At 38.6% G+C, this 27,623-nt stretch overlaps 1 protein-coding gene and 1 long non-coding RNA gene across 7 annotated transcripts in view; one reads left to right on the plus strand and one right to left on the minus strand.

Annotated features, from left to right (window-relative positions):
* Positions 1-4,981: 4,981 nt before the first annotated feature.
* The window catches only part of BAG1 (BAG cochaperone 1), a 58,245-nt gene continuing 35,603 nt past the window's right edge, over positions 4,982-27,623 (plus strand). The window contains exons 1-3 of one of the 6 annotated variants that reach the window (XM_056804453.1): positions 5,046-5,257; positions 7,168-7,346; positions 16,086-16,214. Coding sequence is in view for 3 of the 6 variants with exons in the window: in XM_001364282.5 (XP_001364319.4) it covers positions 5,221-5,257; positions 16,086-16,214 (166 nt within the window). In the remaining 3 variants the exon portion in view is untranslated. Of the gene's footprint in view, positions 5,298-7,167; positions 7,347-11,797; positions 11,996-16,085; positions 16,215-27,623 lie in introns of all 6 variants that reach the window. The other 5 variants (XM_056804454.1, XM_001364282.5, XM_016423770.2 and 2 more) reach the window with 5 other exon arrangements.
* LOC130455425 (uncharacterized) lies at positions 20,625-27,621 on the minus strand. Its single transcript, XR_008913381.1, has 2 exons — positions 27,562-27,621; positions 20,625-20,946 (listed from the first exon to the last, which is right to left on the minus strand). It is a non-coding gene; the product is annotated as an uncharacterized LOC130455425 (long non-coding RNA).

A 27,623-nucleotide genomic window follows, 5' to 3' on the forward strand; every position in this document is an offset into this window, starting at 1 on the left:
TCAACCTAGTCCAAATGTTCTTTTTAATCTTTTTGTGTCATATACCTCTTTGGTAGTCTGATGAAGCCTACGTAACACTTTTGAAATAGTATTTTTAAAGGTGTAAAATAAACTATATAGGATTATAAAACAATTGTTACCTAATTAAAAAAAATTTTTGACCTACAACTGTGACACTTAGCTAACTGATTAATACAACGATACAAGGCAATTTCAAAGGATTCATGATGAAAAATACTATCCACTTCCATAGAGAATTGATAAGTTTTGACTGCAAATTGAACGATGTTTTTAATTTTATTTTTTCTTCCTTTTTTTTGAACAAAGTTAATATAGAATGTTTTGCACGACTTACTTGGAAAATGGGCACCATATTGCTTGCTTTCTCAATAAATGGGAGGAGAGAGAAGAGAATTTGGAACTCAACGTTTAAAAAAAACGAATGTTAACTTTTTTTGAAATTCCAGATTTAATCCCACCCTATAATTTTATACACAGGTTCAAAAGTGCTCATATTAGCGCATGGGATGTTAAGAAAAGGAAGGAATCAGGTGCCTTTCATCCTGTCCATTTCCAATATTTTACAGATAAGAAAATTGAAGTCTAGATAAAGGAAAGACTGCCCTTTAGACAATCCCTTTTGAAACAAATATTTTGTAGTTATTTAATTCTGTACCTATTATTCCTCACTCCCTATAAACTCCATGGACTGTAATATTTTTCCCTTTGTATCCTTATTACCTATCATAATATCTAATAAATATTCATTGAATTAAATAGAGAAACAAGTCTAGAGAAGGGAGAAAACTCACCTAAATCATACAGATTTTAAGGTAAAGAATCAGAAATCTGATGCCCTTTCATTTAAAATAATATTTCTATACTTTCCCTCTCTGTAAGAAACTATTTCAAAGGATGCTCACATAAAGTAGCATATTCTTATATTTCAATGAATGTACAACTGATACTTCTGTATAAAACCACAAATTTACATAGCATTCTACCTAGACCAAGATTTGAGTTGTATTTGACCTCCTAGTTATGTTCAACTCTATTTTTAGATCCATTTTTGTTCCTTTTAACATTTCTCTAAAGAATGATTTCAGTGTGTTACCTCATCTAAGAAACAATGTGAAATGAGCATGACTCAAACATCCTATTCCTATTCTAGTAATGATTTCATTTCTGCAATTAACAATGTTACCAGCCTTTGACCATGCCTACAAGGAGTAGAGAGATTTGGAATTCTTGGTAAATCCATCAGTCCTACAGACCAGCCCCATCATTTGTTGGGCAAGCAAGTTTTTTTTACACAGATTCCTAAAACTCTTAGTTTTCTGAGGGCATAGCCAAAGGCAGGTTATATAAACATGCATCAATGTGTATAAAATCTAAATCTATTTGATTATGGATCTAGAGATGGAAGGAACTTTATAGGCCACTTAGTTTACATTTGAGGAAAAAAAGACTCACATAAGGGAAATGCCTTAGTACAAGGTCATACGAAAAGTAAACAGGTGGCAGGTGGAGCTTTTCAATTCAGGCCAATTAGATTCTGAATTCAGAAGTCTGATTATATTCTAAACACTACTCTCTTTAGGCAATAGGTGTTAACAAACATTTAAAAAACTAATGACTGAGTCTACAAGGGCCAGTTTCTTTTCATTGACTTAAAAATTAAATAAGCACTTTTCAAAAGTCTCACACTTTCTTTAGACCCAAAAGGAAAAGAATTAACCGAGGTTCAGGTGTGGAATTGAACCCTTGAAAGGAGGAATGTTTCTCTGATTTGGAGAAATCCCTTGTTCTAGCTGTATGATTACTCACAGGCACCTATAACACATAAAAGGATTTTTATTTATTCTAACACCTATTGAGAAGCTAATGCTTGTAAAGTTTTGTATTAGGTACTGGAAGATACAGGACAGCTAGGTGATGCAATGGATAGAGTGCCAGGTCTGGAATCAGTAAGACTCATCTCCCTGAGTTCAAATCTGGCCTCAGACACTTCCAAACTGTATAGCCCTGGGCAGGTCACTTCACTCTGTTGCCTCAGTTTCTTCATCTGTAAAATGAGCTGTAGATGCTATAGAAAATCAAATATTATAGAAAATTAAGCCTTTTTTTGAAGATTTTGAATAATTCTCTGAAGAAAAATGATCTTACTCATTCCATTTTCCAATATTTCCTTGGAGCCCACACTCACCAGTTACAGTTAGTCATTCATCCATCCATTCATTCCACAAGTTAAACATTTATTTATCTCCTTTTCTGTGCCTAGACTGTTTTAGGTGTTATGGATAAAAGAAAAAAACTAGTCCCTGTTCTCATAAAGCTTGTGTTCTAATTGAGATGGACAATAATGAAATGGCTATGGAGAAACAAAAAATACATCCCAGATGAGTTGAAGGTAATCTCAGGGGGAAGGAACTATTGTTAAAGGGGGCTGAAAAAGGGCTTCTTTGCAGAAGGTAAGATTTTAGAGACCATAAAAACTTGTAGGTAGCGATGAGAAGGGAGAGCATCCCAGGCAAGGGTGACAGCCAGTTAAAGAAAAAGTCTGGGTCTGAGAGATGTGGAGTGTCTTGAGTTAGGGAAAAAAAAAAGAGGACAAATATGGAGGGGAGTAAGATGAAGCAAACCTCTCACTCCTTCTTTGTTGTCTTCCCCAAAGTTAAGTCTCTGTTGTAAAGCTTAATAACAGGGGATATTACTACTTATTGACTGGTCTACTATGTGTACAATGCTATATGTAGGAAGGAAGTACAAGATGATTGTCCTCAAGGAGATTAAAGATAACTATAAGGAAGGAAATAAACTTAAAAAAAAACTGTTACCTTCTCTCTTAGAATCCATACTATGTATTGGTTCCAAGGCAGTAAGGGCTAGGCAATGGGTGTTAAGTGACTTTCCCAGGGTTACCCAGATAGGAAGTGTCTGAGGCCAGATTTGAACTTAGGATCTCTTGTAGGCCTAGCTTTCAATTTACTAAACCACCTAGATATTCTTGGGAGACAAACTTTTACCAAGAGCCCATCATGTGCCAAATGCTTTACAAATATCTCCTTTTGTAGTTGAAGAAATTAAGGCAAACAGATTAAGTGACCTGCCTTTGGTCACATGGCTAATAAGGGCTTACGGTCACATTAACACTGCCCCAGAGTCTAAGCACAGCGGTCTATCCCCTGGACCATCTAGTTCCCTCTAGGTCAATCAATCAATCAATATTTATTAAGTTCCTACAATGTTCCAGGAACTGGGCTAAGTGTTGGGGATTAAAAAAGACAGGAAAAAATAGTTCCTCTCTGTGAGGAGCTAACACTTGTCAACTGGATTTTTGGGAACCCCAAGTTTGCCGCTGTCCCCTGAGAACTTGCCCTGAGGGAAGTCCCAGACTGACCCGTTTCTGACTGAACAATAGACTTTAAAGTGCTTGATGATCCCAGTTTAGGTCGAACTAGTAGATAGTGTCAATAGTTGACAGTAGTCAAATGTTAGATACCCTTTTAGCTTTAGAAGTTTCCCCCATTGTATCAGAGATCCTTCCCAAGAAGACCAGCACCTGTGCAGGAGCCATCATTTTAGTATCCATTGTAGTAGACCACTCCCTGATACCCCAGCCTCTGCCTATAGCCTCTGCCCCAAGCCTGCTTATAATCTGTCAGCGTATGTTTGATGTCCTGATTTCCCCAAAAGGTATGTAAGATCCCTATGTTTTATTGTTCTTCATTTCCTGGGGAGATTTTCACAGAGATATTGTTCCCAGAGTCAGAGAGCCCCCTTGGCTCTGGGTGGTTTTTAGGCATTTGATTCTGTGTAGCAGCAGAATACTGAACACTTTCCTGATTAAAGTCTGGGTTTTACTGACTACTTAAGTAGTTCTGTGTTTTGTCCAGGTTGACACACTAATGGGGAAGATAACATGTAAACAAATATAAAGAAGTCAATCAACAATCATTTATTAAGCACCTACTATGTGCCAGGCTTTGCTAAACTCTAGGAATAAAAAAAGAAGTAAAAGAGAGTCATTGTCCTTAAGAAACTCACCATGTAATGGGGGAGAGAACAAGCAAACACATACCAATCAATCACTATTTAGTAAGCCTTCTTTGTGCCAGGCCCTCTGCTAAGTGTTAGGGATACAGAGGGAGGCAAAAGATAGTCCCTGCCTTCAAGATCACTCACTCTACAGGGCAGGCAATATAAAAACATATCAATAAATTTATTAAGCTTTCTTTGTGCCAGGCCCTATGCTAAGTGCAAAATGATAGTCTGTATAATTCAGATCAAATTGCTTAACATCTTCGAAGGGCAGGGAGGGAAGGGAGAGTGGGAAGAGAAAGGATGGAGGGAGATGATTTGGATCTTACAATTTCGGAAAACACATATTGAAAGTTATTACATGTAACTTGGGAAACAAAATATCTTTGAATTAAAAACCAAAGAGAGGCAAAACAGTCGCTGCCCTCAAGGAGCTTACGATGTCTAGAGGGAGACAACATTCAAAGATCAATCAATCAATCAATCAATCAATCTTTGCCTTCTGTGTGCCAGACACCCAAGGGATACAAAAAGAGGGAAAAGACAGTCTCTTGTCCTCATGGAGATGTCAATCTAACGGGAGAGAAATCAACCAAACAAACACTGACAAAGCAAGCTATAGACAGGACAAATGGGAAATAATTAGGAGGGAAGACAGTAGAAAAAGCGTCGAGGACCTTCTAAAAATGAACCACAAAATATTCTAAAAGTTTAGACACCTCCCGTGGTGGGAATCGGAGATCACTCCACGTTGAACTAGGATTCTGCGAATGGCGAGGATTTTGACCAGGAGAGATAGAAAAGGGAAAGGGTGGAATAAATAACGCCAGGCCTAGAGGACCGGGAGCAAAGAAAATTGGAAAAGCCCAGAGCCAGTTAAGGATTGAGATTCCTCACTCCGACCTTCCCCTTTTCCCATTCAAGTCCCAGCAATCCCTTCGGGTCCGTCTCCGGTTGCTACTAAACTGTGGAGAGGTGGATTATGCCCCGGCGGCTCATCGTACGGTTGTATTGAGCATGCTCAGCAGCTGGACAGGTTTAGGCGCCTGCCAGGTTACCCGGGTCTCATACTTGCAGCGTGGGGAGGAGGCAGAGCCAGGGGGCACCGGGCAAGGGGTACGCCTTGGATGATTGTCAGGCCTGGGATTCGGGGATTCCCAGGGAGTGTCCTCAGCCGAGATGTCAGGGCCCTCGATGACCGTCACTGTCACCTACAGTAAGTGCCCGCGGTGGGAGAACCGGTGCTGATTCCTGAGGTGAGGGGGGGTGGGGAGTGGGGGAAGTTCCCTTCTGAGCAGGATCCAAGCAGGTACTGGGTCTCACTGAGACCGAAGTTATGATGGAGACTGTTGTGGATGCTCTCCAGAAGCCGAGAGCCGCAGCTCCTTATTTACCGGTAGTCGGAGGGACAACTAGCATTTAGTAAGCTTTCACCGTGTGCCAAATACTAGGGATAGAGTCCACTTGGGTATTTTGCTTGTATTTTTTCTTCCTTTTTCGTAGTTTTTCCTTTCTTTCTTCTCTTCTCCACGCTCTTTTCTTTATCACTTTGTAGTCTTCTTGTTTCAGCCCTGGAGGCGGGAGACGGACACTAGAAAGTCACAGAGGTCCCTTTCAACTAACTTTCAGATTCTTTGAATCAGTGATATAGCAGCTTCCCATCTACTGCACTCCTGCTGCTGGTAGCATTAATCGTATAGCACTTCAAAGGTTTGCAAAGCATTGAACATACATCAGGTCATTTGAGCAGCGAGGATGTTGGGAAAGCTTAGAGTTGCTGATTGGGAGCTCTGTCTAAAACGTTAGATTTAACCCTTGTGATTATGCCCTAAAGCAGCCAAGAGCTCACCATGCCAGATCTCTTCTGGTCATCAAATCTGACTATGGAAGCAGCCAGCACTCACTCTCCTCCCCCCCCAAGGGGATGTTCTGATTTCAAAGGTGTCTTAATAACTTTTTTTTTTTAAAGAATCCTAACCTTTCTTCATAGAATCAATACTATGTATTCGTTTCAAGATAGAAGAGCAGTAAGGACTAGGCAAATGATATTAAGTGACTTGCTCAGGACCACACAGCTAGGAAGTTTCTGTGGTCGGATTTGAACCCAGGATTTCCTGTCTCTAGGCCTGGCTCTCAATCCACTGAGCTGACTAATTGCCTTCCTAAATAACTTTTAAAAAGCAGACTGAGTTTTGCAGGATCTATGTTAATTGGATCTCTGGAGAAACCTCTCTTTTAACAGTTGTTTAACAGGAACTGTTTATAAAATGACTTACATAGGTCCAGAGCTATTTCAGTAGTTATCTAACTCCTTCATTTTATTGATGAGGGAATTGAGTTTTAGAGAGGCTGTCTATCATTGTGAGGATCAAATGAGATAGTATATTTGTGGAGTTCTAGATGAATATTAGCTATTATTGCTGACACCCAAAATACAAAAAAGCTTTTAAAAAAAGACTCAAAACAATGAACTGGCTCTGAGCTCACTCAACACCCTTCCCCCACCCTCCCAAGCTACCTGTACTAGAAGATCCAGGGACCAGACACACAGACTTGCAACAGTCATAAAATGATTTCAGAGGTGGGATCTGAATCCAGGTCCCTTGACTTCAAAGGCAATGAGTGCTCCTTTCCTAGAGGAGGAAAAACACCAGAATAAAGAGTAAGAAGATCTAGGTTCTTCTACTCCCTCCAGAAGGAGGCAACAACATGGCTTTATGTTCTAGTGAATTTTAGGGTTTACAGAGTGCTTTCTAAGCAGCCATAAATTTGGAGCCCACTATTTGGCTATGTAAGTAATTTCGTTTTATCCAACAAGTATTTCTGAATAATCTACCATGTACTGGAACTATATTTGGCATAATGGTGAATTTAAAAAAGTCAAAATTCCTGTCCTGAGATAACTTATGAGGCAATATGGTGTAAATGAAAAGAGCATTTGGATTGGGGGGGCGGGGTGCAGGAGAACTAGGTTCTGGTCATAATTCTGCCTTTAATTAGTTTTGTGTTTTGGAGCAAGCAATGCCATACGTCACAAGGGCAAATGTTCCAATTTTCAAAAAGAAGAAGAAAGTAGAGCTCAAAAATTCCACCCCTACACCGAGATCTCCCCCTCCCTGTTTGCAGTGCTGTGGAGATCCCAATTCCAGACCATGGGAATTTACTCTGGCTACGTCAGACAGTCGGTGGGCCATAGCCCTTCAGGAACAAAAATACCAGCATGGCAAAGCTCTGAACTACTCCTGCTGAGGCAGAGAATTGAAGAACAGAGGGTGAAGAATGGATCACCAGGACTGGTACACCATGTATGTGTGTTGTAGGGGCTGGGGCTTTGAGATCCAACCCAGAAGGAAACCATCATCAGAGAGGACAGTCAGAAAGTAAATAGGAGAAAAATCAGGGGGGCAGAAAAGACTGAAAATACCAAAGATTTCAGGAAGAAGAAAGTTCAAAGTTCTTGAACACAAGATCAAACAATAGACAGTTATTACTAAATTTTATTTTTCCCCCAATTACATGTAAAAACAGTTTCCAAAATTTTTCAAAAAAATGTCAAGTCTTGAATTCTTTCCCTCCCTCCTCCCCAACCCCTACCACCTTGAGATGGTAAGCAATCTTTACATGTGCAATCTCAATAAACATTTATTAAACATCTGCTATGTGCCAGGCACCTTGTTAAGCACTAGAGATAGGAACAGAGACAAGTTCTTGCTCTCAAGGAACTTATTATTTGTTTCCAGTGGTGCTGTATGGCACTGGGCCAGGGTTCACAGCGATTGTTTCCAAATAAAAATCTACTGGAGGGGCTGGCCCTTGGGCAACATTTGATATCTGGTATATTTTATTTTTTTGGCTCCGCTTATTTCCCTTAGCATCAGTTAATGTATATCTTTTCATGCTTCTCTATATTCATCACATTCATCATTCTTTACAACACAATAATATTCTATTACATGTATGTGCCACAATTTCTTCAGTCATTCCCCAATCCAGGTTATTTATTGCAGCCCAAAACAGCATAGGTTTTCTTGATTATCATATCATACTCTCATGAATATAAAAATATAAGCTCCGCTTCAGTGACTCCTAGATCTGGATCTCCAGCCCTAAATTCTCCCAGCAGTTCCAGTCCTGTTGTCCTAACTGCTTCTTAGATATATTCTCTAAATACTTCAAACTCACTATCTCCCCCACCAAAGTCATTATCATTCCCCCCAAAATTTGCCTTACCTTCTAACTTCCAATCTATTAAGGGAGAGAGCATGCAAACAAATATGTATAAAGCAAACTATATACAGGAGAAATAAGAAATAATTAACAGAGGGAAGACACTAGAATTAAGAGGGGTTGGGAAAATCTAGTATAGATGATAGGATTTTAGTCATGACTTAAAGGAAGCCAGGAAGGTCAAGTATGCAGAGCAGAAGAGGGAGAGCATTCTAGGCATGGGAGACACTAAAGAAAATCCCTGGAGCCAAGAGATGGGGTGATTTTTTTTTTTTTACAAACAACTAGAAGGCCTGTGTCATCAGATCAAGGAATTCATGGCAAGGAGTTAGGTGTAAGAAGACTAGAACCAACTAGAACCAAGATTAGAACCAGGAGGAGGCTAGATTATGTAGGGCTTTGAATGCCAAACAGCATTTTGTGTTGAATCCTGTAGGCAATAGGGAGCCTTTAGAGTTTCTTTATTTTAAAAACAAATTTCCACATACCCTTGGAGTTTATTAAGAACAAGACTGAAGTATCAGACCTGTACTTTAGGAAAATCACTATAGTGACCAAAAATAAACAGAAAAAACAACAGAAGAAAGATCTAGAAAATGAATTCAGGCCTCTATGAATGAATACTTCAAAATATAGAAAAATTATCTTACACTTAATTGATGAAGAGGAATTTGATGAGAATCAGGAACCATGACATGCTGTTCCTGAGTGATTCAAAAGAGAAATGAGAATTATGAGAGCAGAATTTATGGCCTGTACAGCAAAAATAATGGGCATAATAGAAAAACTGGAGTCTGTAACGGTAAGCCTCACCAAAGAAACAAAAGAGAGAACAATAACTTGGAAATGCAAATATATAGAAGTGAAGAACAATCTAGAAGAGAGGCAAAAACAATAACATTAAAAGAAAATATACTCCTATACAAATAAAACATAATGATCTTGAAGACAAAATATTCAGAGACAGCCCAAGGATCACTGGTTTCCTAAGAGAACAGGACAGTACAAAAACCTTTTATACTATAATGCAGGAAATAATAGAAGAGAAATGCCAAGAACTTGTATACACAGAAAAACACACCATGTGAAAGAATTCACAGATTACCTCCAGAGAAAATGAATACTGGAAACTCCAGGACATGTAGAAGTTAAATTAAACAATCCAATTTAGAAACAACAGGCTATCAGGAGAAAGATATTCAAATACAAAGGAAAGGAAATACAAATAACATAAGACTATCCTAACCCACTAGGAAATGTAGGAGGGAATGGAAAAACATGGTGTTTTTTTTTTTTAATCTTTACCAGCTGTATTAGTTTTACTTCTAAGACAGGCAAGGGCTAGGCAGTTGGGGTTAAGTGACTTGCTCAGGGTCACACAACTAGGAAGTGTCCAAAGCTAGATTTGAATCCAGGTCCTCCTGACTCCAGGCCTGGTGCTCTATCCATTGTGTCATCTAACTGCCCCAAAAATTGTGTTCTAAAGAGCCATGTTGTTCAGAATATAGACCAGGGTGGACTTATCCTACAAATCTGAGCTTAATCATACAGAACAAAAGATGGACATTAAATAACAGAGACATTTGAAATCTTTTTAGAAAGAAAACCATGACTGAAGAAATTATTTGTTTCTTGAACACACTAAACAATAGAAATGCAGGAGTGAGGAAATGCTGCAACCTTGGACAGGAATCAAGAGGGACAGCATCCATGATCAATAAGAAATTTCTTTCTAACTGTCCATAAGTAGACAAAGGTAGAGGGGGAAGCTTAAGAGAGGAAAAAAGTGAAAAGGCTAGTATGGAACATTATGAACAGATTCTGTTGACACCTAGACCACAGATGAATCAATGTATTTTTTTAGTGGGACTACATTACAATATGAGAGGGTACATGAAATGAGAGAGGGAAGCAGTAGAATAGAGAGGAATGTGTGATGTACTGTAGAGAGAAATTATAAGGCATGCAGCAAGACAAAAAGCTGGAGATTGATCAGCTGTCAATCAAAGGAAAATTCCATTTGGAATGTGAACGGGAAACAGTTGAAGGCAAAAGCCAATGGTGACTGATTTTCTGGGACTTGGCTGAAGGCTTTTGGCTGATGGTGGTGACTTTGAAGGAAGAAGCTGGGTTTATCCCTGGGACTTGGGATAATCAAGTTGGAGGTGACCTGGCTGATTTGAAGGCAGAAGAAGAAGGATGATAGTCCATATATCTCTTTCTGACTTGCTCGTTTCATGGTAGTGACTGAATTGTCATTTCTCTCAGTATTCTCCAACCTAAGACTCACCGTAGATAATAGGGAAACCTCCAACCCTCTTACCTTATCCTCTATCTTTCCTGTTTTCCCCAATAAAACCCTTACTTGAGATAAAGAAGAGAAAAGAGAAACATCCTATCTCACCTGAGTGACTTAGAAGGAGGCTGAAGAAGAAGGGGGAAGGGGAACCTGAAGGGAATAAGAGGGGAGGAAAGGAGATTGGAAGAGGGAGGAAGGAAGATATAGAGGGAGGAGGATAGGCAAAAGAAAGATAACTACCTGATCTATTAGTTATCTAGTATCCATCAAATATACCCTCCAAGATCATTTATTACAATTTGGCACCCCAGACTGACTGAACTTACAATCTCTAAAAACAAACAGCAAGATGTTCAAGCAAGTATCTCTGTGGGGTAGTTGTGCTGGAAACCTTTATGGTTTACTGGATATATATACTATATAGTAAAATGACCACCATGATTGTTGATTCGGTGGAATACCTGGGCAATACCACAATGCTCATTCTACAATGGCCATTCCAAAAACAAACTGTCCTTTGGCACATTATGACTCAAGTTTATATCATCTTCATGGCGGCCATTCAGATACTGACTTATTTGAAGAATATCTATAGGGGGCAGCTGGGTAGCTCAGTGGATTGAGAGCTAGGCCTAGAGATGGGAGGTCCTAGGGTTCAAATGTAGCCTCAGACACTTCCCAGCTGTGTGACCCTGGGTAAGTCACTTGACCCCCATTGCTCGCCCTTACCACTCTTCTGCCTTGGAGCCAATACACAGTATTGACTCCAAGATGGAAAGTAAGGGTTTAAAAGAAAAAAAAAAGAACATCTATAGATTTGTAATTTGTAACAAAGAGAAGTGACTCCTTGTGGTCTCAGAAAGAGAAGGGTATATTGGGCAATGGGGGAGAAGTGGGAGGGAGGATTGAAAAGAAAGAGAAAGGTTCTTGCTTTGGGGGTGGGAGGAAGTTCCACTGATGAATATTCCCTTGGGGGAAGAGAGATGGTCTATGAATGGAGATAGGGACCTTATGCTGACTGTGGCCAGGGGGATTTAGCATTTGAAAAATCTACTAGTCCTACTTTGGGAGGGGAGGAACTCCTGTTGGCAATTAGCACTTGAGGAATTGTTTGCCCTTTGTTTTCAAAGAGATCCAATGGCATCATGGGGTGATGTCTTGACTTGTGCATGAATTGGATTTAAGTGAAGCAGAGTGGCACAAAGTCTTCAGCCTCACTCTCTCTTCCAGAGTCATCAATGTCCAGTGGCAAGACAAAAGGCAAGGCGACTATCGATGGCCCGGGATGTAGTGGATGACCGTGGCATCTTCAATGTCTGACTAAGCTCTGAGCACTCTATAGTGCCTGCTTCAGCCGCCTTCTTGGCCATTGGAACAAATTGTTCTCCTCTGCCCATTTCCACCGAGGGAAGTCTTCACATGCTTGGGGTAGGCATCCCCCTGACTCACTGTAGGTTGTTACTCTCAACCTGGTTTAGCCTGTCTGCTGAGACAGGTTTACCAGGGTGTGGCCACTGTGCATGCTACAGCTTCTTAGAGCCACTGGTCAGAGTTGGATGAAAGGTGGACACTGAGGGTATGTGAGCAGCCCTGAAAAGGATGCAGCAAGCCCTACCACCAGAGTTGCTTATCTTCTCTGAACATTTGAAGGAATAGGAGAGCATGGACCAAGATAGAAATTTTGAGACAAATAAGGGAAAAATGGTAACCAGAGATGAGCATAGTCCATGTTATCAGGGATGTCGTTAGGAAGGGGCCCTACCCTGGAGCAATGTTCTTGCTGACACTGGTAATAATTGGCAGTGTTCTGGGAGTGAGGCACAATGGGAAAGAGGAATGTTTGGGGCAAGTTCCACAAGGCAGTGTCAGGAACCATGAGGAGGAGAGAGCCTAAAATGGATATCTTGAAAGCTTTGATTTCATGGAGAATTCTGAGAAAAGAGAGAGACCAGATAATTATAGGAGTCATGAATCAGAGAAGGAAGGTCTACAGTAGATAGAGAGAATGAATGATGAACAGTGAGGAAAATCCCTTTTAGAGGGGCACACAAAAAATAATTAGAAATTTAAAAAACTAATGAACCAGATTAGTTGAAGGGAAAGAGAGAGGAAAGGAGAATCTACTTGACTGAGAGGAAGAAAAGAATATGAGAATTATATACCTAATTATTATGATTTTTAAATGGAAATAACCTTATTAATAATCTTATAAAACAAAAAGGAGCAACAGGTTAGATGTATGATAACTTCTAAATGGGTCTTCAAAAGAGTATATATATATATATATATATTTCTCATCACCACATGAAACTTCTACAGAAATTAATCATGTACTAGGGCACAGGGATATTATAAACAAATAGAAAAAGGCGAAAATAATTAAATATATCCTTTATATCCTATAAAGCAATAAAAATAGAAATTGGTTCAGGAACCACAAAAGATACAGACATAAACAGGAATTTAATGACAAATTCCTAAATAATGGGTGAGTCAAAGAACAAATTGAAGAAACAAAAGCTATGTAAAAGAAAAAAAGTATTGATGGAACAACATACTAAACTTTATGGGATACAGCTAATTTTTCAGGAGAAAATCATATCCTTACAAACAGATATCAGTAAAATAGAAAAAAAGAAAGGATTAATGAATTAAATATGCACTTAAAAATGAGAAAGCCAACAGATAAATCCAACAGTCACAAAAGAGGAAATATTAAAAATTAGAGTAGAAATAGATAAATTGAAAAAATAGAAATGATAAATAAGACTAAAAGCTATTTATTTGAAAAGATTAATGAAATTATAATAGGACCTCATTTTATGTGACCAATATATTCCAAGACCCTTTATGAAAATTGAAAGTTGTAAGTAATAGTAAATCCTATTATTTAATAAGTATTTCTTTTGCAAACATACCCAGGCACTTTATGATTTTTCTTAGATTCTTAGAGCTGTCATTGTCACCACTCTTGTACTTTGGGGCTTTATTAAAAACTAAATAGTATTACTGAAACAAAGAGAAGCACCGCTCTGACTTGGACATTGCCTATTATAAATGAGAACTCTGGACAAAGACTGATGTGGGAGCTAATGTTTGGCACAAAGCAATGTAATGACTCACACTGAAGTTTCCTCAGAGTGAGAGCAGGTGAACTGCTGTGAGACTTTATGCTGATTAGGAAAATGGCTCAGATTTAGTTTGTAATTAAAAAATTGTATTTCATATATTTTCTGCCTTTTTTTAATTGCCACTCATATATACCTGAATTCAAGAGTGTTGAGTTCATGTAAAACGATGTCCTACTGTAATAAACCTTTAGCTAATCTGATTGAAAAGAAGATAGCAGAAAATAAAATCAGTAAAATAACAAATGAGCAAAGTGAAATCACAGGAAAACCAAAAGAATTAAAAGGAATAATCAGGACATACTATGTATAGGTATAAAACTAATAGCCCATCCTCTACTAGATAAGTTGTCAAAGGATATGAACAAAATTCTCAAAAGAACTTCAAAGTGTTCACAGCTACATGAAAGAATGTTTCAGATCACTAATAATAAAGAAATACAAATCAAGACAACCCAGAGGGTTTACCTCAAACCCTGCAAATTGGAAAAAATGGCAGTGTTCAATGTTGGAAGAGTTTTGGAATGATAGGCATACTAACATATTGTCTGTGCAGTTGTGAAATAATACAACTACTTTGGAAAGCAATTTGAAATTATGCAAATAATGTGACTAAAAAGTCTATACCCTTTGAACCATTGACTCAATTCCTGGGCTTATACCCAAGGAAGCCATCAATAGGAAGAAAGTCCCCATTATATTCCAAAATAGTGATAGCAGCACTTCTTGTATTATCTAAGAATTGGAAACAAAGTAGATGTCCAACCTTTGGAGAATGAAACAAATTGTGGTACATGATTGTAATGTAATAATACTGGGTTACAAGAAATGTTGTGTGTAATGAATAGAGAAGCCTAGAAAGAGCTATATGAACTAATCCAGAATGAAGGAGAGCCAAGAAAAAAATATACACAGTGATTATAACATTATAGGAAAGAGTGACACATCCAAAAAAGCAAAAGTAAATGTAGCAAAATTATAAAAATCAAGCAAGACTCAAAGGAAGAGAAATGAGAAGACTCTCCAACTCATCCTTGCTGGATGAGGGAGATCCACAGGTATTACACAGTGTACATGTTTTTCTACTTTTTCAATATATTGATCAGTTGTGTTGATTTTATTCTCTCCAAAAATCACTTTGTAATATGGGATGATTTTCTGGGACAAGTAGAGGGAAAGGATACACGAGATAACTATTATGATGTAAGAAACAAAAGATACCAGTAAAAACAATTTTAAAAATGAGGAAGTCGAGGTTCCTAGGTCAAGTATTGCGGATGTAATATACCTAGATTCTAGCAAAGCATTTATCAAATCCCCTCATATCCACCTACTGGAAAAGATAGATACAGACTAGAAGCATGCATTTAGTCCTTATTAGATGGTTGAATACAAAGTATAGTCATTAAGGTTCTACTTCATTCAGTAGGGTGCTTTAGGCATTTTTCCTTGGTCCTGTGTTATTTTAACATTTTAACCAGTGACTTGAATAAAGGCATAGATGGCAGGCAGGATTTTCAAAGTCGCATATGACATAAAGCTAGGAAAGATAACTAATATATTGGAGAATAAAATCAGGATCCAAAAAGATCTTAACAATGTTGAGCTGAATTTCATATGGTCAAATTTAATAGAGATAAAAGACCTTGGATTTGGACCCAGAAAATCTATTCACAAATATAAAATGGAGGATATATAGTTAAAAAGTAGTTTGAAAAAGATCTGGGAGTTTTAGGGCACTTGTGAACTTAACATAAGTTAACAGTGTGACATGAGTTAATAGTATGGCGGCAAATAAAGTAAAAATCAAAAAGTGGAATGGGCTATGTTGGGGGATATTTTGCCTTTAGAAAAGAGGACTTTGTGATTGCCAGATTAAAATATTCCAAAAACGTAACATTTGGAAGGGAAATTAGACATTATTCCTTATAACACTAAAAGCTAGAATCAATAGAAATTAAAAGGAGGAAGATTTGGGTTTAACATTAGGCAAAAACCTTCCAAGAATTAAATATAACCAGCAATAGAAAAGGTTACTTCATAAGTAATGAGTTCTCTGTCATTGGTCACATCAAGAACAGTTTGGGTGACTACTAGTTGGAGATGTTATAGATTACTAAAGAAGGTGAACTAAATTATTTCTGTTACCCCTTTAAATTCTGAGATTTTATGATCCTAATAAAAATTCCTTGAGGCTAGAGACTTCTTTTGTCTTTTTTCTCTGTTGTTATCCATAGTGGTGCTGAGGTGTTGGTAAGTTCTTAATTAATATTTCTTGAAATTTGAAATGTTTATTTAATTTCTGCTTTAAAGATAATTTGTATGATTTATCGTCTACTTGAATTAAAAATTACTCTTTTCCAATTATAGACAATTATTCTTTTTTTCAGACAATGAAAAACATAGCATTCAGGTTGTAGCACAGCAAGAAAACAGTGAACCAACCCTTCAGGACCTGGCTCTTCTTATTGAACAAGTTACTGGAGTTCCACTTGCTTTTCAGAAATTAATATATAAAGGTAGACATTTTTCCTTTAATATTTTCAAAGAATCCTAATGTGCAAGTCTGAATACTAGTAATAAAGGATAAGTTTAAATTGTATATCACACTATTTTCTTTTTCTAATTCTCAAGCTAGGATTGTAAATAGTGATATAAATTGTGCATAGAGTATTAGACATGAATTATAAACATTACTGATAAAATAACACATGACAGAAATAATATTCATGGTAAAAGATGTTTTTGAACACTTTTGGGGGAATAATTCATATATGTATGATTGCTTTGTCTTCCTCCTCCTTCCTTAAGTGCCCTGATCCTTTGTCACTGAAACTCCATCTTCATCCTGAGGTTTAACTGCTCCTGCTCCCTTGGAGTCCTTCAAGCCATCCTTGGTAGAGACTCTGTTGCTTCCTCTTTTTTTTTTTTAAACCCTCACCTTCCATCTTGGAGTCAATACTGTATATTGGCTCCAAGGCAGAAGAGTGGTAAGGGCTAGGCAATGGGGGTCAAGTGACTTGCCCAGGGTCACACAGCTGGGAAGTGTCTGAGGCCAGATTTGAACCTAGGACCTCCTGTCTCTAGGCCTGGCTCTCAATCCACTGAGCCACCCAGATGCCCCCTGCTTCCTCTTGATGGTCAAGACCTCTGGACCTCAGTTCTAGAGATCTACCTTCCCCTTCTCTCTTTGAAATTCTAATAGAGAAGAAATTCTCTCTCCTATCTAAATTATAGAAAGAGTATTCTCTAATCATTGAATCTATGACAAAGGGAGATGTGTCCTTGATTACTGTTAGAATTCAGATTTTTTCCCCCCTATGAAAACAATGTTAAAAGGGAGACCAGGATATCCCATAGGTGATAGGAGATACTTACCTTGTAGTAAGGAGGACTAGTAGTAGGACTAGATGCATTTAGTACTCATTAGATGGTTGATGTGATTTTGCAAAGACATGCAAAGTAGTTTTTTTAAACCCTCACCTTCCATCTTAGAACCAATTCTGTGTATTATTTCCAAGGCAGAGTGGTAAGGGCTAGGCAATGGGGGTTACGTGACTCACCCAGGGTCACACAGCTAGGAAATGTCTGAGACCAGATTTGAAAGAAGGTTCTCCCATCTCCATCTACTGAATCACTTAGCTGCCCCCAAGAGACCCACTCCTTCATAAATTAGTGGGATACTGTCTCTTTGTAAGTTAGAGAGCTGCCTAGATGGGTAATGCTCATTATAGTTTTCTTCCCAGAAATGATAAACTCATTTTATCCCAGAAGTCCAGTATGGGTGGGCTCTGTAGACAAAAGTCAGATAAATCATGAGAGAATACTTTTCATATTACAGACATTTGTAATAAATTCTATGCCTTTGTGAAGCTTTTTCCTACATGTAACTTTGACTTCCAAACTTCTCTCAGAGAACATGATTGATTTATATGACAGGATATACACTGCACAGTGACGAATAGAATTTTGAAAAGCCATTCAGAGTAGTTTTTCTTAGTGAATCAACTTTTATTTGTGGTAGTGGACTAGTTAAAAATGTAAGATGAATTGTAATTGGCGTTCATGCCGTCTTGTAGCATTGTTTTTTTTTTAAACCCTTACCTTCTGTCTTGGAGTCAATACTGTGTATTGGCTCCAAGGCAGAAGAGTGGTAAGGGCTAGGCAATGGGGGTCAAGTGACTTGCCCAGGGTCACACAGCTGGGAAGTATCTGAGGCCAGATTTGAACCTATGACCTCCCGTCTCTAGGCTTGGCTCTCAATCTACTGAGCTACCCAGCTGCCCCCTTGTAGCATTGTTTTTGAAGCTTTTCAAGCTGTACCAAAATTTTTGATTTTTTTTTTGTGGATGGACTAGCTGCCCACATCTTTAGGGTTGAATGAAAGAGAAGGGCCCGGCTGACACTGGATTATAATCTGAAAGGAAGTCAATATTCAATAAAAATTTATTAAAAGGGCAGCTCAGTAGCATAGTGAATGGAGCTCCAGGCCTAGAGTCCGGAAAATCTAGGTTCAAATTGGGCCTTAGACACTTCCTAGCTCTGTGAACTTTGGGCAAGTCACTTAACCCCATTTGCTTGATCCTTACCTCTCCTCTTGTCTTAGAATGTATACTAAGACAGAAGGTAAATGATTTTTAAAAATTTAAGTCCCTACTATGTGCCAGTTGTTTAGTGATTTTTGTGTCTGATTCTTTATGACCCCTTTTGGAGTTTTCTTGGAGAAAATATACTGGAATGATTTGTCATTTCCTTCTCCAGCTTATTTTATAGATGAGGAAACCAAAGGAAACAGGGTTAAGTGACTTGCCCAGGGTAACACAGCTGGGAAGTGTGTGAGACCAGATTTGAATTTAGGAAGATAAGTCTTTCTGACTTCAGGTCTGGCTCTCTATCCACTGTACAATTTGGCTGCTAGACACTCTGCTAAACTCTGGGAATACAAATAACAAGACAGTCCCTGCCCTCAGGAGAAGACATTACACAAAAGGCAGCTGAAGAGTTGTTGGGAAAGACTACCTGGTACAGGAGCATGACTTGTGTGGAGGCAAAACTAAGCAGAGCAGCTGTGAGAAAGGAAGAGAGGAAATTGAAGCTACAAAACATGGTAGATGCTTCCATGTACCTTAAAGGCTATCAAATAGAAGAGGCATTAAGTATATTATTAGAAAAGGAAAATGTAGAATCAGTGAATGGAAATTATAGGGAAGTAAGTAGTTTTGGTAGATAGAATACAATATAAGGACTGGAGTGGTTTGAAAATGAATTGGCCTGCCTCATTGGGTAATGATTTCTCTTCTTACTATGGATGTTCAAGCAGAGACTGGATTTGCTGGGGGAATATTGGGAAGGGAATTCATTCTGTAATTAAGAATTTTCCAAATCTAGAATTTTGTAATTCTGGAAAGGTAGAAACCTGATAGTGTTGGGGTTTGAATATAAAACTTAGGAATGTGGATGTCATCATGTAGGCAGCCATTGCAATATTTTTTAGCATGAGCATAATGTGATAGAAGTATTTTTTCTTTAAAAAATTATTTCCCCTATTACATGTAATATTTTTCAACATACATTTTCTGAAATGATGAGATCCAAATTGTGTCTCTCCTTCCCTACCCCATCTCAGAGATGGTAGCAATTTAATCTGGGTTATACGTGTATTATCATGCAAAACATCCTTTCCTATTGGCCATTGTTGTAAGAATACTTATATAAAACCAAAACTCCAAGATAAAAATAAATAAACTAAAGTGAAAAATAGTATGCTTTGATCTGCACTTTGACAAAGTTCTTTCTCTAGTGGTGGATAGCGTTCTTTGTCATAAATCCTTCAGAATTGTCCAAGATCACTGTATTGATGATAATGCTGTCTTTCCCAGTTGATCATCATACAATATTTCTGTTACTGTGTACAGTGTTCTCCTGGTTTTGCTCATTTCATTCTGTATCAGTTCATGTAGATCTTTCTAGCTCTTTCTGAAATGTATTTCTAAACTGTTGGAAAGAACAGAATGTAGTGGAAGGGGGGAGATTCCATGGACAACAAAACTGGTTAGGAAGCAGTTACAGTAGTTCATAAAAGTATCAGCAGGAATGTCAATTCATGTTCATTTTAAATTTTAAAATGGCCCACTAAGAAGCATCAAAAATTGAGATTCAATAAATAAGAAACTAAAGGCCTGGATTTGGTGGTGTAAAGATTAAAATTAATATCTCTAATACTCCAAGTATTATTTTAATACTATTTATTAAAATCAACTTATAGTAAAGGGAAAGCAAAAGCCTAGAGCACAGCTGCGCCTCCAAGCAGTCCCAGCCAGAGAGAGTGCATGTGTAGAAAAAATCGGAAACTCCAAACCTCAATCAATGTAAGGAGATGCACAACAGGAAAAGGAAAAGGGAATTGTGGGGATTGTAGTCCCCAGGGTTCAGGATTCAAGATCAATACATTGGGAATTGAAGAAGAGGGATAAGAGAGACAAAAAGAAGGAAAAGATTAAAATAATTTGGTGACTTTTGAATATGAGGGGCAGCAGGAGACAAGAAAGACTGAGTGAAGAATTAATTGAGCACTTACTAACTGCTTCCCAAGTACAGAGAATATAAATAGAAAAACGAGAAGTTCCTGTCCTCAAGGAACTCACATTTAATGAGAGAAAAGTCAAACACAAATATGAAAAGTTTTTCCCCCCTCTTGCTGAAGGGAATAGTCTCTTTATTTGAAATGTTTGAGGCAGTGGTTCTCAACCTTTCTAATGCCGTGACCCCGCAATACAGTTCCTTATGTTGCGGTGACCCCAAACCAAAAAATTATTTTGGTGGCTATTTCAAAACTGTAATTTTGCTACACTTATGATTTGGAATATAAATACCTGATATGCATTATGTATTCTCATTACTACAAATCAAACATAATTTAAACATAGTGATTAATTACAAAAACAACATTTAATTATATGTTGAGAAATATTAATCTAGCAGGAGGCAGCCTGAGTGCTGGGGCGGGAGGTAAGTCCTGCCTGGGGAGGGGGCCTGCAGATGCTGCCTTCTTCCTGTTGTCTCCTTCCAGCTCGAGCTGAGGCTTTACTTTGCTGGGGTTACTCGGCTCTGTTATCCACTGCAGGAGTTATCCGCTCCAGGACTCGTTCTTAACCCCTCCAGAGCCAATGCCCGGGTGCTCTCTCTGGGTCTGTTTGAGTCTGGTCTCCAGGCAACAGGGTAAATCCATCGCCCCTAATAGGGGGAGGGCTGCTGATAGGTAACTAATATTAGTACAATGTGCAGGCAGCAGGGTCCCCATTCTTTCTGAGATCTTGCTGTAAAGTAGCACGATTTCTCAGCGGCTAAAGCCATCGGAAATATGTATTTTCCGATGGCTTTAGGCAACCCTTGTGTTTTGGTCGTTGGACCCCTTCCGGGGTTGCGACCCACAAGTTGAGAACCGCTGGTTTAAGGAAAGGCTCACAAAAGGAAGACCCCAGAAAGGGGACATGGAGAGCAGAAAAGAGATGAAGGAAAGGCATGCCTCCTTTTTCTGGAACCTCACCTCAAGGGATTAATATCTCCAAAGTTCAATAAAGTCATAGAGATTTAGAGGGGGCACAGATGGTATTTCAGGCCATGGCAGGGAATTCAGGATGCTTTTCTAGGGCTATTGGGTCCAATTTTTACGGCACCTCTTGAAGTGGTTTACTTCAAAAAGCCAGTCCGGACACTCAGAAGTTCAAATTAATGGAACTAATATTTATTTATTAATTGATTGATTAATAATATGTACTTAACTTGCCAGGGCAACCCTCCTAGTGAAAGTTGCACTGGACCAAAGTTACAGACAGTTTTTATAGGGTTACATATGAGCAAGAGGTGAAAAGGTAAAATGAGCTCATACAATGTCGAGAAGGATATATGGCTTTAAAGTTTACAATGAGTGAAATGTAACCTTAATGACCAGAGCAGAATGACCAGGGCAAGCAAGCCTTATCGTACAGAAGCCAGATGTGCCATTAGCTAGGGAGAACAGGATATTCTTTTGGATATCTTATCTTATACTTGATTTATCCCTTCCTTGAGGGGCCATCCTCTGGTTGCACTGACCATCTGTTGCTACTGAGAAAGCACATTCCTTAAGCCAGCTTTTTATAAGGGAAAGTATACCTTAATTGATTACTACCTTTACCAATTGATCTTCATTTTACTCTAATTCACTCTGTGTTCAGGCATTGGTTTGTTTAGGTCTTGAACTTTGACCTCACAATGCTTTTAAGGAGAAGGAAAAGGACCTTCTAATGGCCATCTCCTACCTCTGCCTCTCCTTGAACTGTTACTGTTAGAAACGTTTCAAATTATTTGAGGGCTAGGCAGGGAGAGAAAGGAGGTCCAAGCAGAAGAATGGACACTACTAAGATAACAGAACAGCGACTCTCGCTAGTAGGTTACAAAGTATTAAATTGGGGATGATAACTCACCTCCATAAGTTAAAAGTGTGGAGGTGTGTTTTTTGTTCATTCAGTTATATACTCCTCTTTGTGACCCCAGAACCAGAACACCTTGTTGGTGATCATTTGCCAAAACTGTATCTTCAAGCCACCTGTGAGCCCTCCACATTATCCCAGACAGTGGAGGGAGGAAGTACTTGCATTGGTCGGTTGCACAGAGGGGTGGGAGCATGCAAAAAATGTCCTTAGGTGCAGTGAAGAGGGGGAACTGAGCAGCCCCTCCAGCATCCATGCGTGCCATATCTTCAGCAACATGAGTCCAGAGGGAGAAGAGAGGAGGACCTAGGACAAAGCCCTGGGGAGCCCTCATGGTTGTGGCAGATTTATAGGAGAGCATGGACAAGAATCCCAGTGGATGGGTAGACATAGATAGGTTATATTCTGCATTGTTGAAGCCAGTTCTCACATTGATGAGATCATAGATCTGTCAGAGTAGTTTGGAAGAGTTTAGAAAAAGTTAGGCTTAGTACTGTGAAATGCTCCAGAGAAATCAAGAAGGATAAAAATTGAGAAAAAATCATTGTAACTGATGACCAAGAACAATCTTACTTGAGTGGTGAAGACCCAAGTCAGATTATAAGGAAAAATGCCATGAGGAAGAAGTAGAGATAATCAGTTTTGGCTAGCCCCTCCTTTTCTTCAACACACCAAATTCTTCTTTTGATCCTTTGAGATTTTATTCACTTCTCTTACCTATTATTTATTTCTTGGTTTGATTTATCTAGTTCTGATAGAGGAAGGTTCGGGTCTCCCACTAATATAGTTTTTCTATCGATTTCATCCTTGAGCTCCACTAGTTTCTCCTTTAGAAATTTGGATGCTATGCCATTTGGTGCATACATGTTGAGTACTGACATTTCCTCATTGCCTATACTGCCTTTTATCAGGATGTAATTACCTTCCCTATCTCTTTTAACTAGATTTGTTTTTACTTTGGCTTTGTCAGATGTCATTATTGTGACTCCTGCCTTCTTTTTATCACTTGATGTCCACTAGATTTGGCTCCATCCTCTTACTTTTACCCTATGCGTGTCTGCTTTCCTCATGTGTGTTTCTTGTTGACAGCATATGGTAGGGTTTTGGTTTTTAATCCACTCTGCTTTTTGCTTGCATTTTATGGGTGAGTTCATTCCATTCACATTCAGAGTTATGAATTCCAGCTGTGTATTTCCCAGCATTTTGATTTCTACTCCTAGTCCTGCCTTTTCTTCTTTCCCTATTTCCTTCTACACCAATGCTTGTTTTTAATCAGTCCCCCTAGTTCCCACCCTTATTTTACTTCCCTTTCTACCCCCTCCCTTCTTATTCTCCCCCTTATTTTTCCTGTAGTCTTTCTAAAATTACCCCCCCACCCTCTCCCTCCCTTGTACTGTTTCCCTCCCCACCAGTCCATTTGTTACCTTTCTACTCCCCTATAGGGTGCAAATCTGTTCTCTGACCCAATGGATTGGATTGTTCTTCCTTCTTTGGGTCAATTTCAATGCATGTAAGAGTTGAGTATTTCCTATCTCCAACCTCTTTACCCTTCCAGTGTGTTGATGTTCTACCCCCTCCCGCCATGAGCTTCTTTGTGACATATAAATTTACCCCCATTTGTTTCTTTTCCCATTTCTTTTAGTATTAACCTCTTTTTTTAGCTCTAGTTATTTATATATATATATATATATATATATATATATACACACACACATGTATATGTATTTATGCATGCATATATTGATATACCTATTTATGTCTTATCCTTTCATCCTATACGTTTGTCACTGTTCCCTCTAAGTGTAATTCTTCTAGCTGCCCAGGTGATAACAGTTTTTAAGAGTTATCAATGACCTCTTTTCTTATAGGGATACATAACATTTTAATTTATTGAGTCTTTAAAAAAAAAGGGGGGGTTTGTTTGTTTTGTTTCATTTTTCTTTTTTCCCTATTTCTTTTTTAATTACCTTTTGATGATTCTCTTTAGTTCTGTGCTTGGGCATCAAATTTTCTGTTCAGATCTGGTCTTTTCTTTACAAATGCTTGGCATTCTTCTATTTTGTTGAATGACCATACTTTCCCCTGTAAGAATATAGTCAGTTTTGCTAGGTAGTTGATTCTTGGTTGTAGACCTAGTTGCCTTGCTTTCCAGAATATCATATTCCATGCCTTTCGGTCCTTCAGTGTGTATGCAGCCAGATCCTGCATTATCCTCACTGTGGTTCCATGGTATCTGAATGACTTCTTCTTGGCAGCTTGTAATATCTTTTCTTTGGTCTGATTGTTCTTGAATTTGGCTATAACATTCCTGGGTGTTGTCAGTTGGGGATTAAGTACAGGAGGTGATCTATGGATTCTTTTAATCTCCACTTTTCCCTCTTGTTCTAGAATATCAGGGCAGTTTTCTTGGATGATTTCCTGTAGTATGATGTCCAGGCTTTTTCTTTTGTCATGGTCTTCTGGTAGACCAATGATTCTTAAATTGTTTCTCCCCGAATGATTTCCTAAATCCTATGTTTTGTGAATGAGGTGCTTCATATTTTCCTCAATTTTTTCATTCTTTTGGTTTTGTTTTATAGTGTCCTCCTGCCTTGTGAGGTCACTTAATTCTAGTTGTTGTATTCTGGTTCTTAAAGACTGAATTTCCTCCCTGACTTTTTGGTCAACTTTCTCCTTCTGGTCTGATTTTCTTTGAAGGTCATCTTTCATCTTCTTTGCCTCCTGTTTCATCTCCTTTGCCTCATTTTCAAGCTGATTAATTTTGGCTTTCAAGACATTATTTTCTCTTTCCAGATGACTTATCTTGCTTTTAAAGTTGTCTTCAGCCTCTCATAATTGTGTTTTGAATTGTATTTTGAGTTCTTCCAAAGCCTGTATCCAATTTGCTGGGGTTTCTTTTTTTTTTTGCTTGGTGTTTGCTCATCCTTCTCTGTTCTGTTTTCTCTTTGTTCATTGCCTGCATAGAAGCTGTGAATTGTAATTTCTTTTTTTCTTTTTCTGTTGTTTGCTCATATTTGCCCCTTCTTTACTCCCTGCAGTTGCCTGCAGTCTTGCTCCTCTCATTTTTTTGTGGTTTTGGGCTTTTCTGTCAGCCTTCACCTTTGGAGCTTAGTCAGCAAATCTCTCAGTGCAGCCTGTGGGGGAGGGGGTGGTGGAGCTTGAGCTTCCCTGCCCTCTGAAGACTTTGATGAGATTAAGTCCAACTGGGTTGAGCTGGATGTTCCCTGAGGCCAAAACTTTGGGGGGGTGGCAATATGGAGTGTCTGCGCTGCTGCAACTAGGCTGCCCTCTCTGTGCTCTGCGCTCTGTGTTTCTTCTCTGACTGCTTCCCCATCTCCTGTGTTCAATGTTCTGAGCCTGACACAGCTTTTCCCACAAGGTACTCCCTCCAGACCAGCAGCCTTGCCCTCCCAGAGGTTCCAGCTACCCTGGAGGTTTAGTGCTCTAGGTAGGGGGAGGGGGGCTGGGACCTTCCTTCTTCCTTCCCCTTAAACCCGAGTGTTCTCAAATTCTGGCTTTTGGGGGGTGTAGCTTTTAAGTTGAGTCCTGCAGGAGGGTTCCTTGGCTCTGTCTTGTTAGGTTTGATTTTCAGTCCCCTAGGAGCATTTAGTTTGTAATCGGTAATGAAGGGTTTTCAGAGGTCTGAACTTTTGCTGCCTCTACACCACCATCTTGACCAATTTCCTTTTGATCTTTTGAAAATCATCTTGTTTTGCTTTCTTAAATATTAAAAGCCTTTTTCAAACTTCCTCCTTCCCCTCTCCCCCAAGCAATTTTATCTTAACACAAATGCATTAAAAACTGCTAGTTAATAGATGAGAATTTTTTCTTTCTCATTCACAGAGAGGCAGGCCTAAGCTGGGGAAAATTTTTAATTTTGCTTGAACAAGACTTATCTGCCTTTTTGCAAATTGCCATGTGTATTTACAAATGGATATGACTTCAGAACAGACCGTAGCATGTTGTTCTTCAGTTTTCAAATTGGGATTGGGGATTAATCTGTTCCTTGATTCTATTAACTGCCTACTTCAGCAAATACATACACACACACAATATATATATATATATATATATATATATATATATATATATAGAAACTGAAAAATTTATTTAATTAATTAATTTAGAACATTTTTCCATGGTTACATGATTTATGTTCTTTCCCTCCCCTCCTCCTACCCCCAGTAGCCGATGGGCAATTCCACTGGGTTTTACATATGTCGTTGATCAAGACCCATTTCCATATTAGTATTTGTACTAGGGTGATCGTTCAGAGTCTACATCCCCAATCATATCCCCATCGACCCATGTGATCAAGCAGTTGTTTTTCTTCTACACATATACATATATTAATATACATTTGTGTATATTAATCTATAACCCATTTATCTATAAATATGTATACATACACATGAATGTACGTTATCTATACATGTGTATATATAAGTATAGCAACATATAACACATTATCTGTGTGTGTGTATCATTGTGCTATGATTTATCTATTCATGTATATACATATATATCAATGTATCATATTTGTGTATGTATTATATAATATGTATAGATACCCAAGAGTATATACATATATACAATCTTCAGAATATGGATGTATACACAGATACATGCACAGTTGTCTAACCCTTGAATTCATGGGTCTAGAGAGAGCTACTGAGAAGGACCTTCCTTTCTCAATGCAGATCAGTCATCTGCTCTGAAACTTAAAGACAGACAAGCACATATTAGCTATGTGTCCTTAGGCGAGTCCTGATATTTCTTTGGGCTTGTTTCCCCGTCTCTAAAATGATGGGATTGGATTAGATGCACTAGAAAGTCTCTTTCTGTAATCTTGTGATTCAGTTGTTATTGTATGGCGTTCATAGCCAGCAGCCTGATAATTTCCCATGTCCCATCTGTGAAAGAACTACCTTCTCATTCCCTAACTTGGTCTGAGAGAGTAAAGGTGACTGATAGCACAACTCCCACCCATCTTTTCTTTCCTAACATTTATTATTTGGGAGGTCTGTCAGGTAGAGAAAGAGGCCACTAGCTAGAGTGGACAGAAAGACTAAGAGAAGATTGTTTTCAAGATAGAGGATCAAAACAAAACAAAACAAAAAGATAGAGGATCAATTCATCTTCAGTTTTTGAATGGGATAGTAAACCTATCTTGTCTAATTCTAGTCAAATGTCTGGTTAAGGTCTTTGGTTCAAGTAACTAAGAGCCAAGTCCAAGAGGCATTAATAGGCTATCTAGCTGGCCCAGGGTGGCCTGCTAATCTGACTGGTCTGTGGTTTGCATAATCAGAGGTAGCAGATAGGAAATCCATAGGGTGATCAGGAACTGGGGCAGCATATTTAAGGCAAAAGGGCTTGCCACTACCTACTGCTTTACCTTGTCTGGATTTCTGTTCATTTGTCATCAGACGAAGGGGGTTACCTTAAATGATCTCTGAG

The sequence above is a fragment of the Monodelphis domestica genome, chromosome 7 (genome assembly GCF_027887165.1).
Source record: "Monodelphis domestica isolate mMonDom1 chromosome 7, mMonDom1.pri, whole genome shotgun sequence".
In the NCBI taxonomy this organism is placed as follows: domain Eukaryota; kingdom Metazoa; phylum Chordata; class Mammalia; order Didelphimorphia; family Didelphidae; genus Monodelphis; species Monodelphis domestica.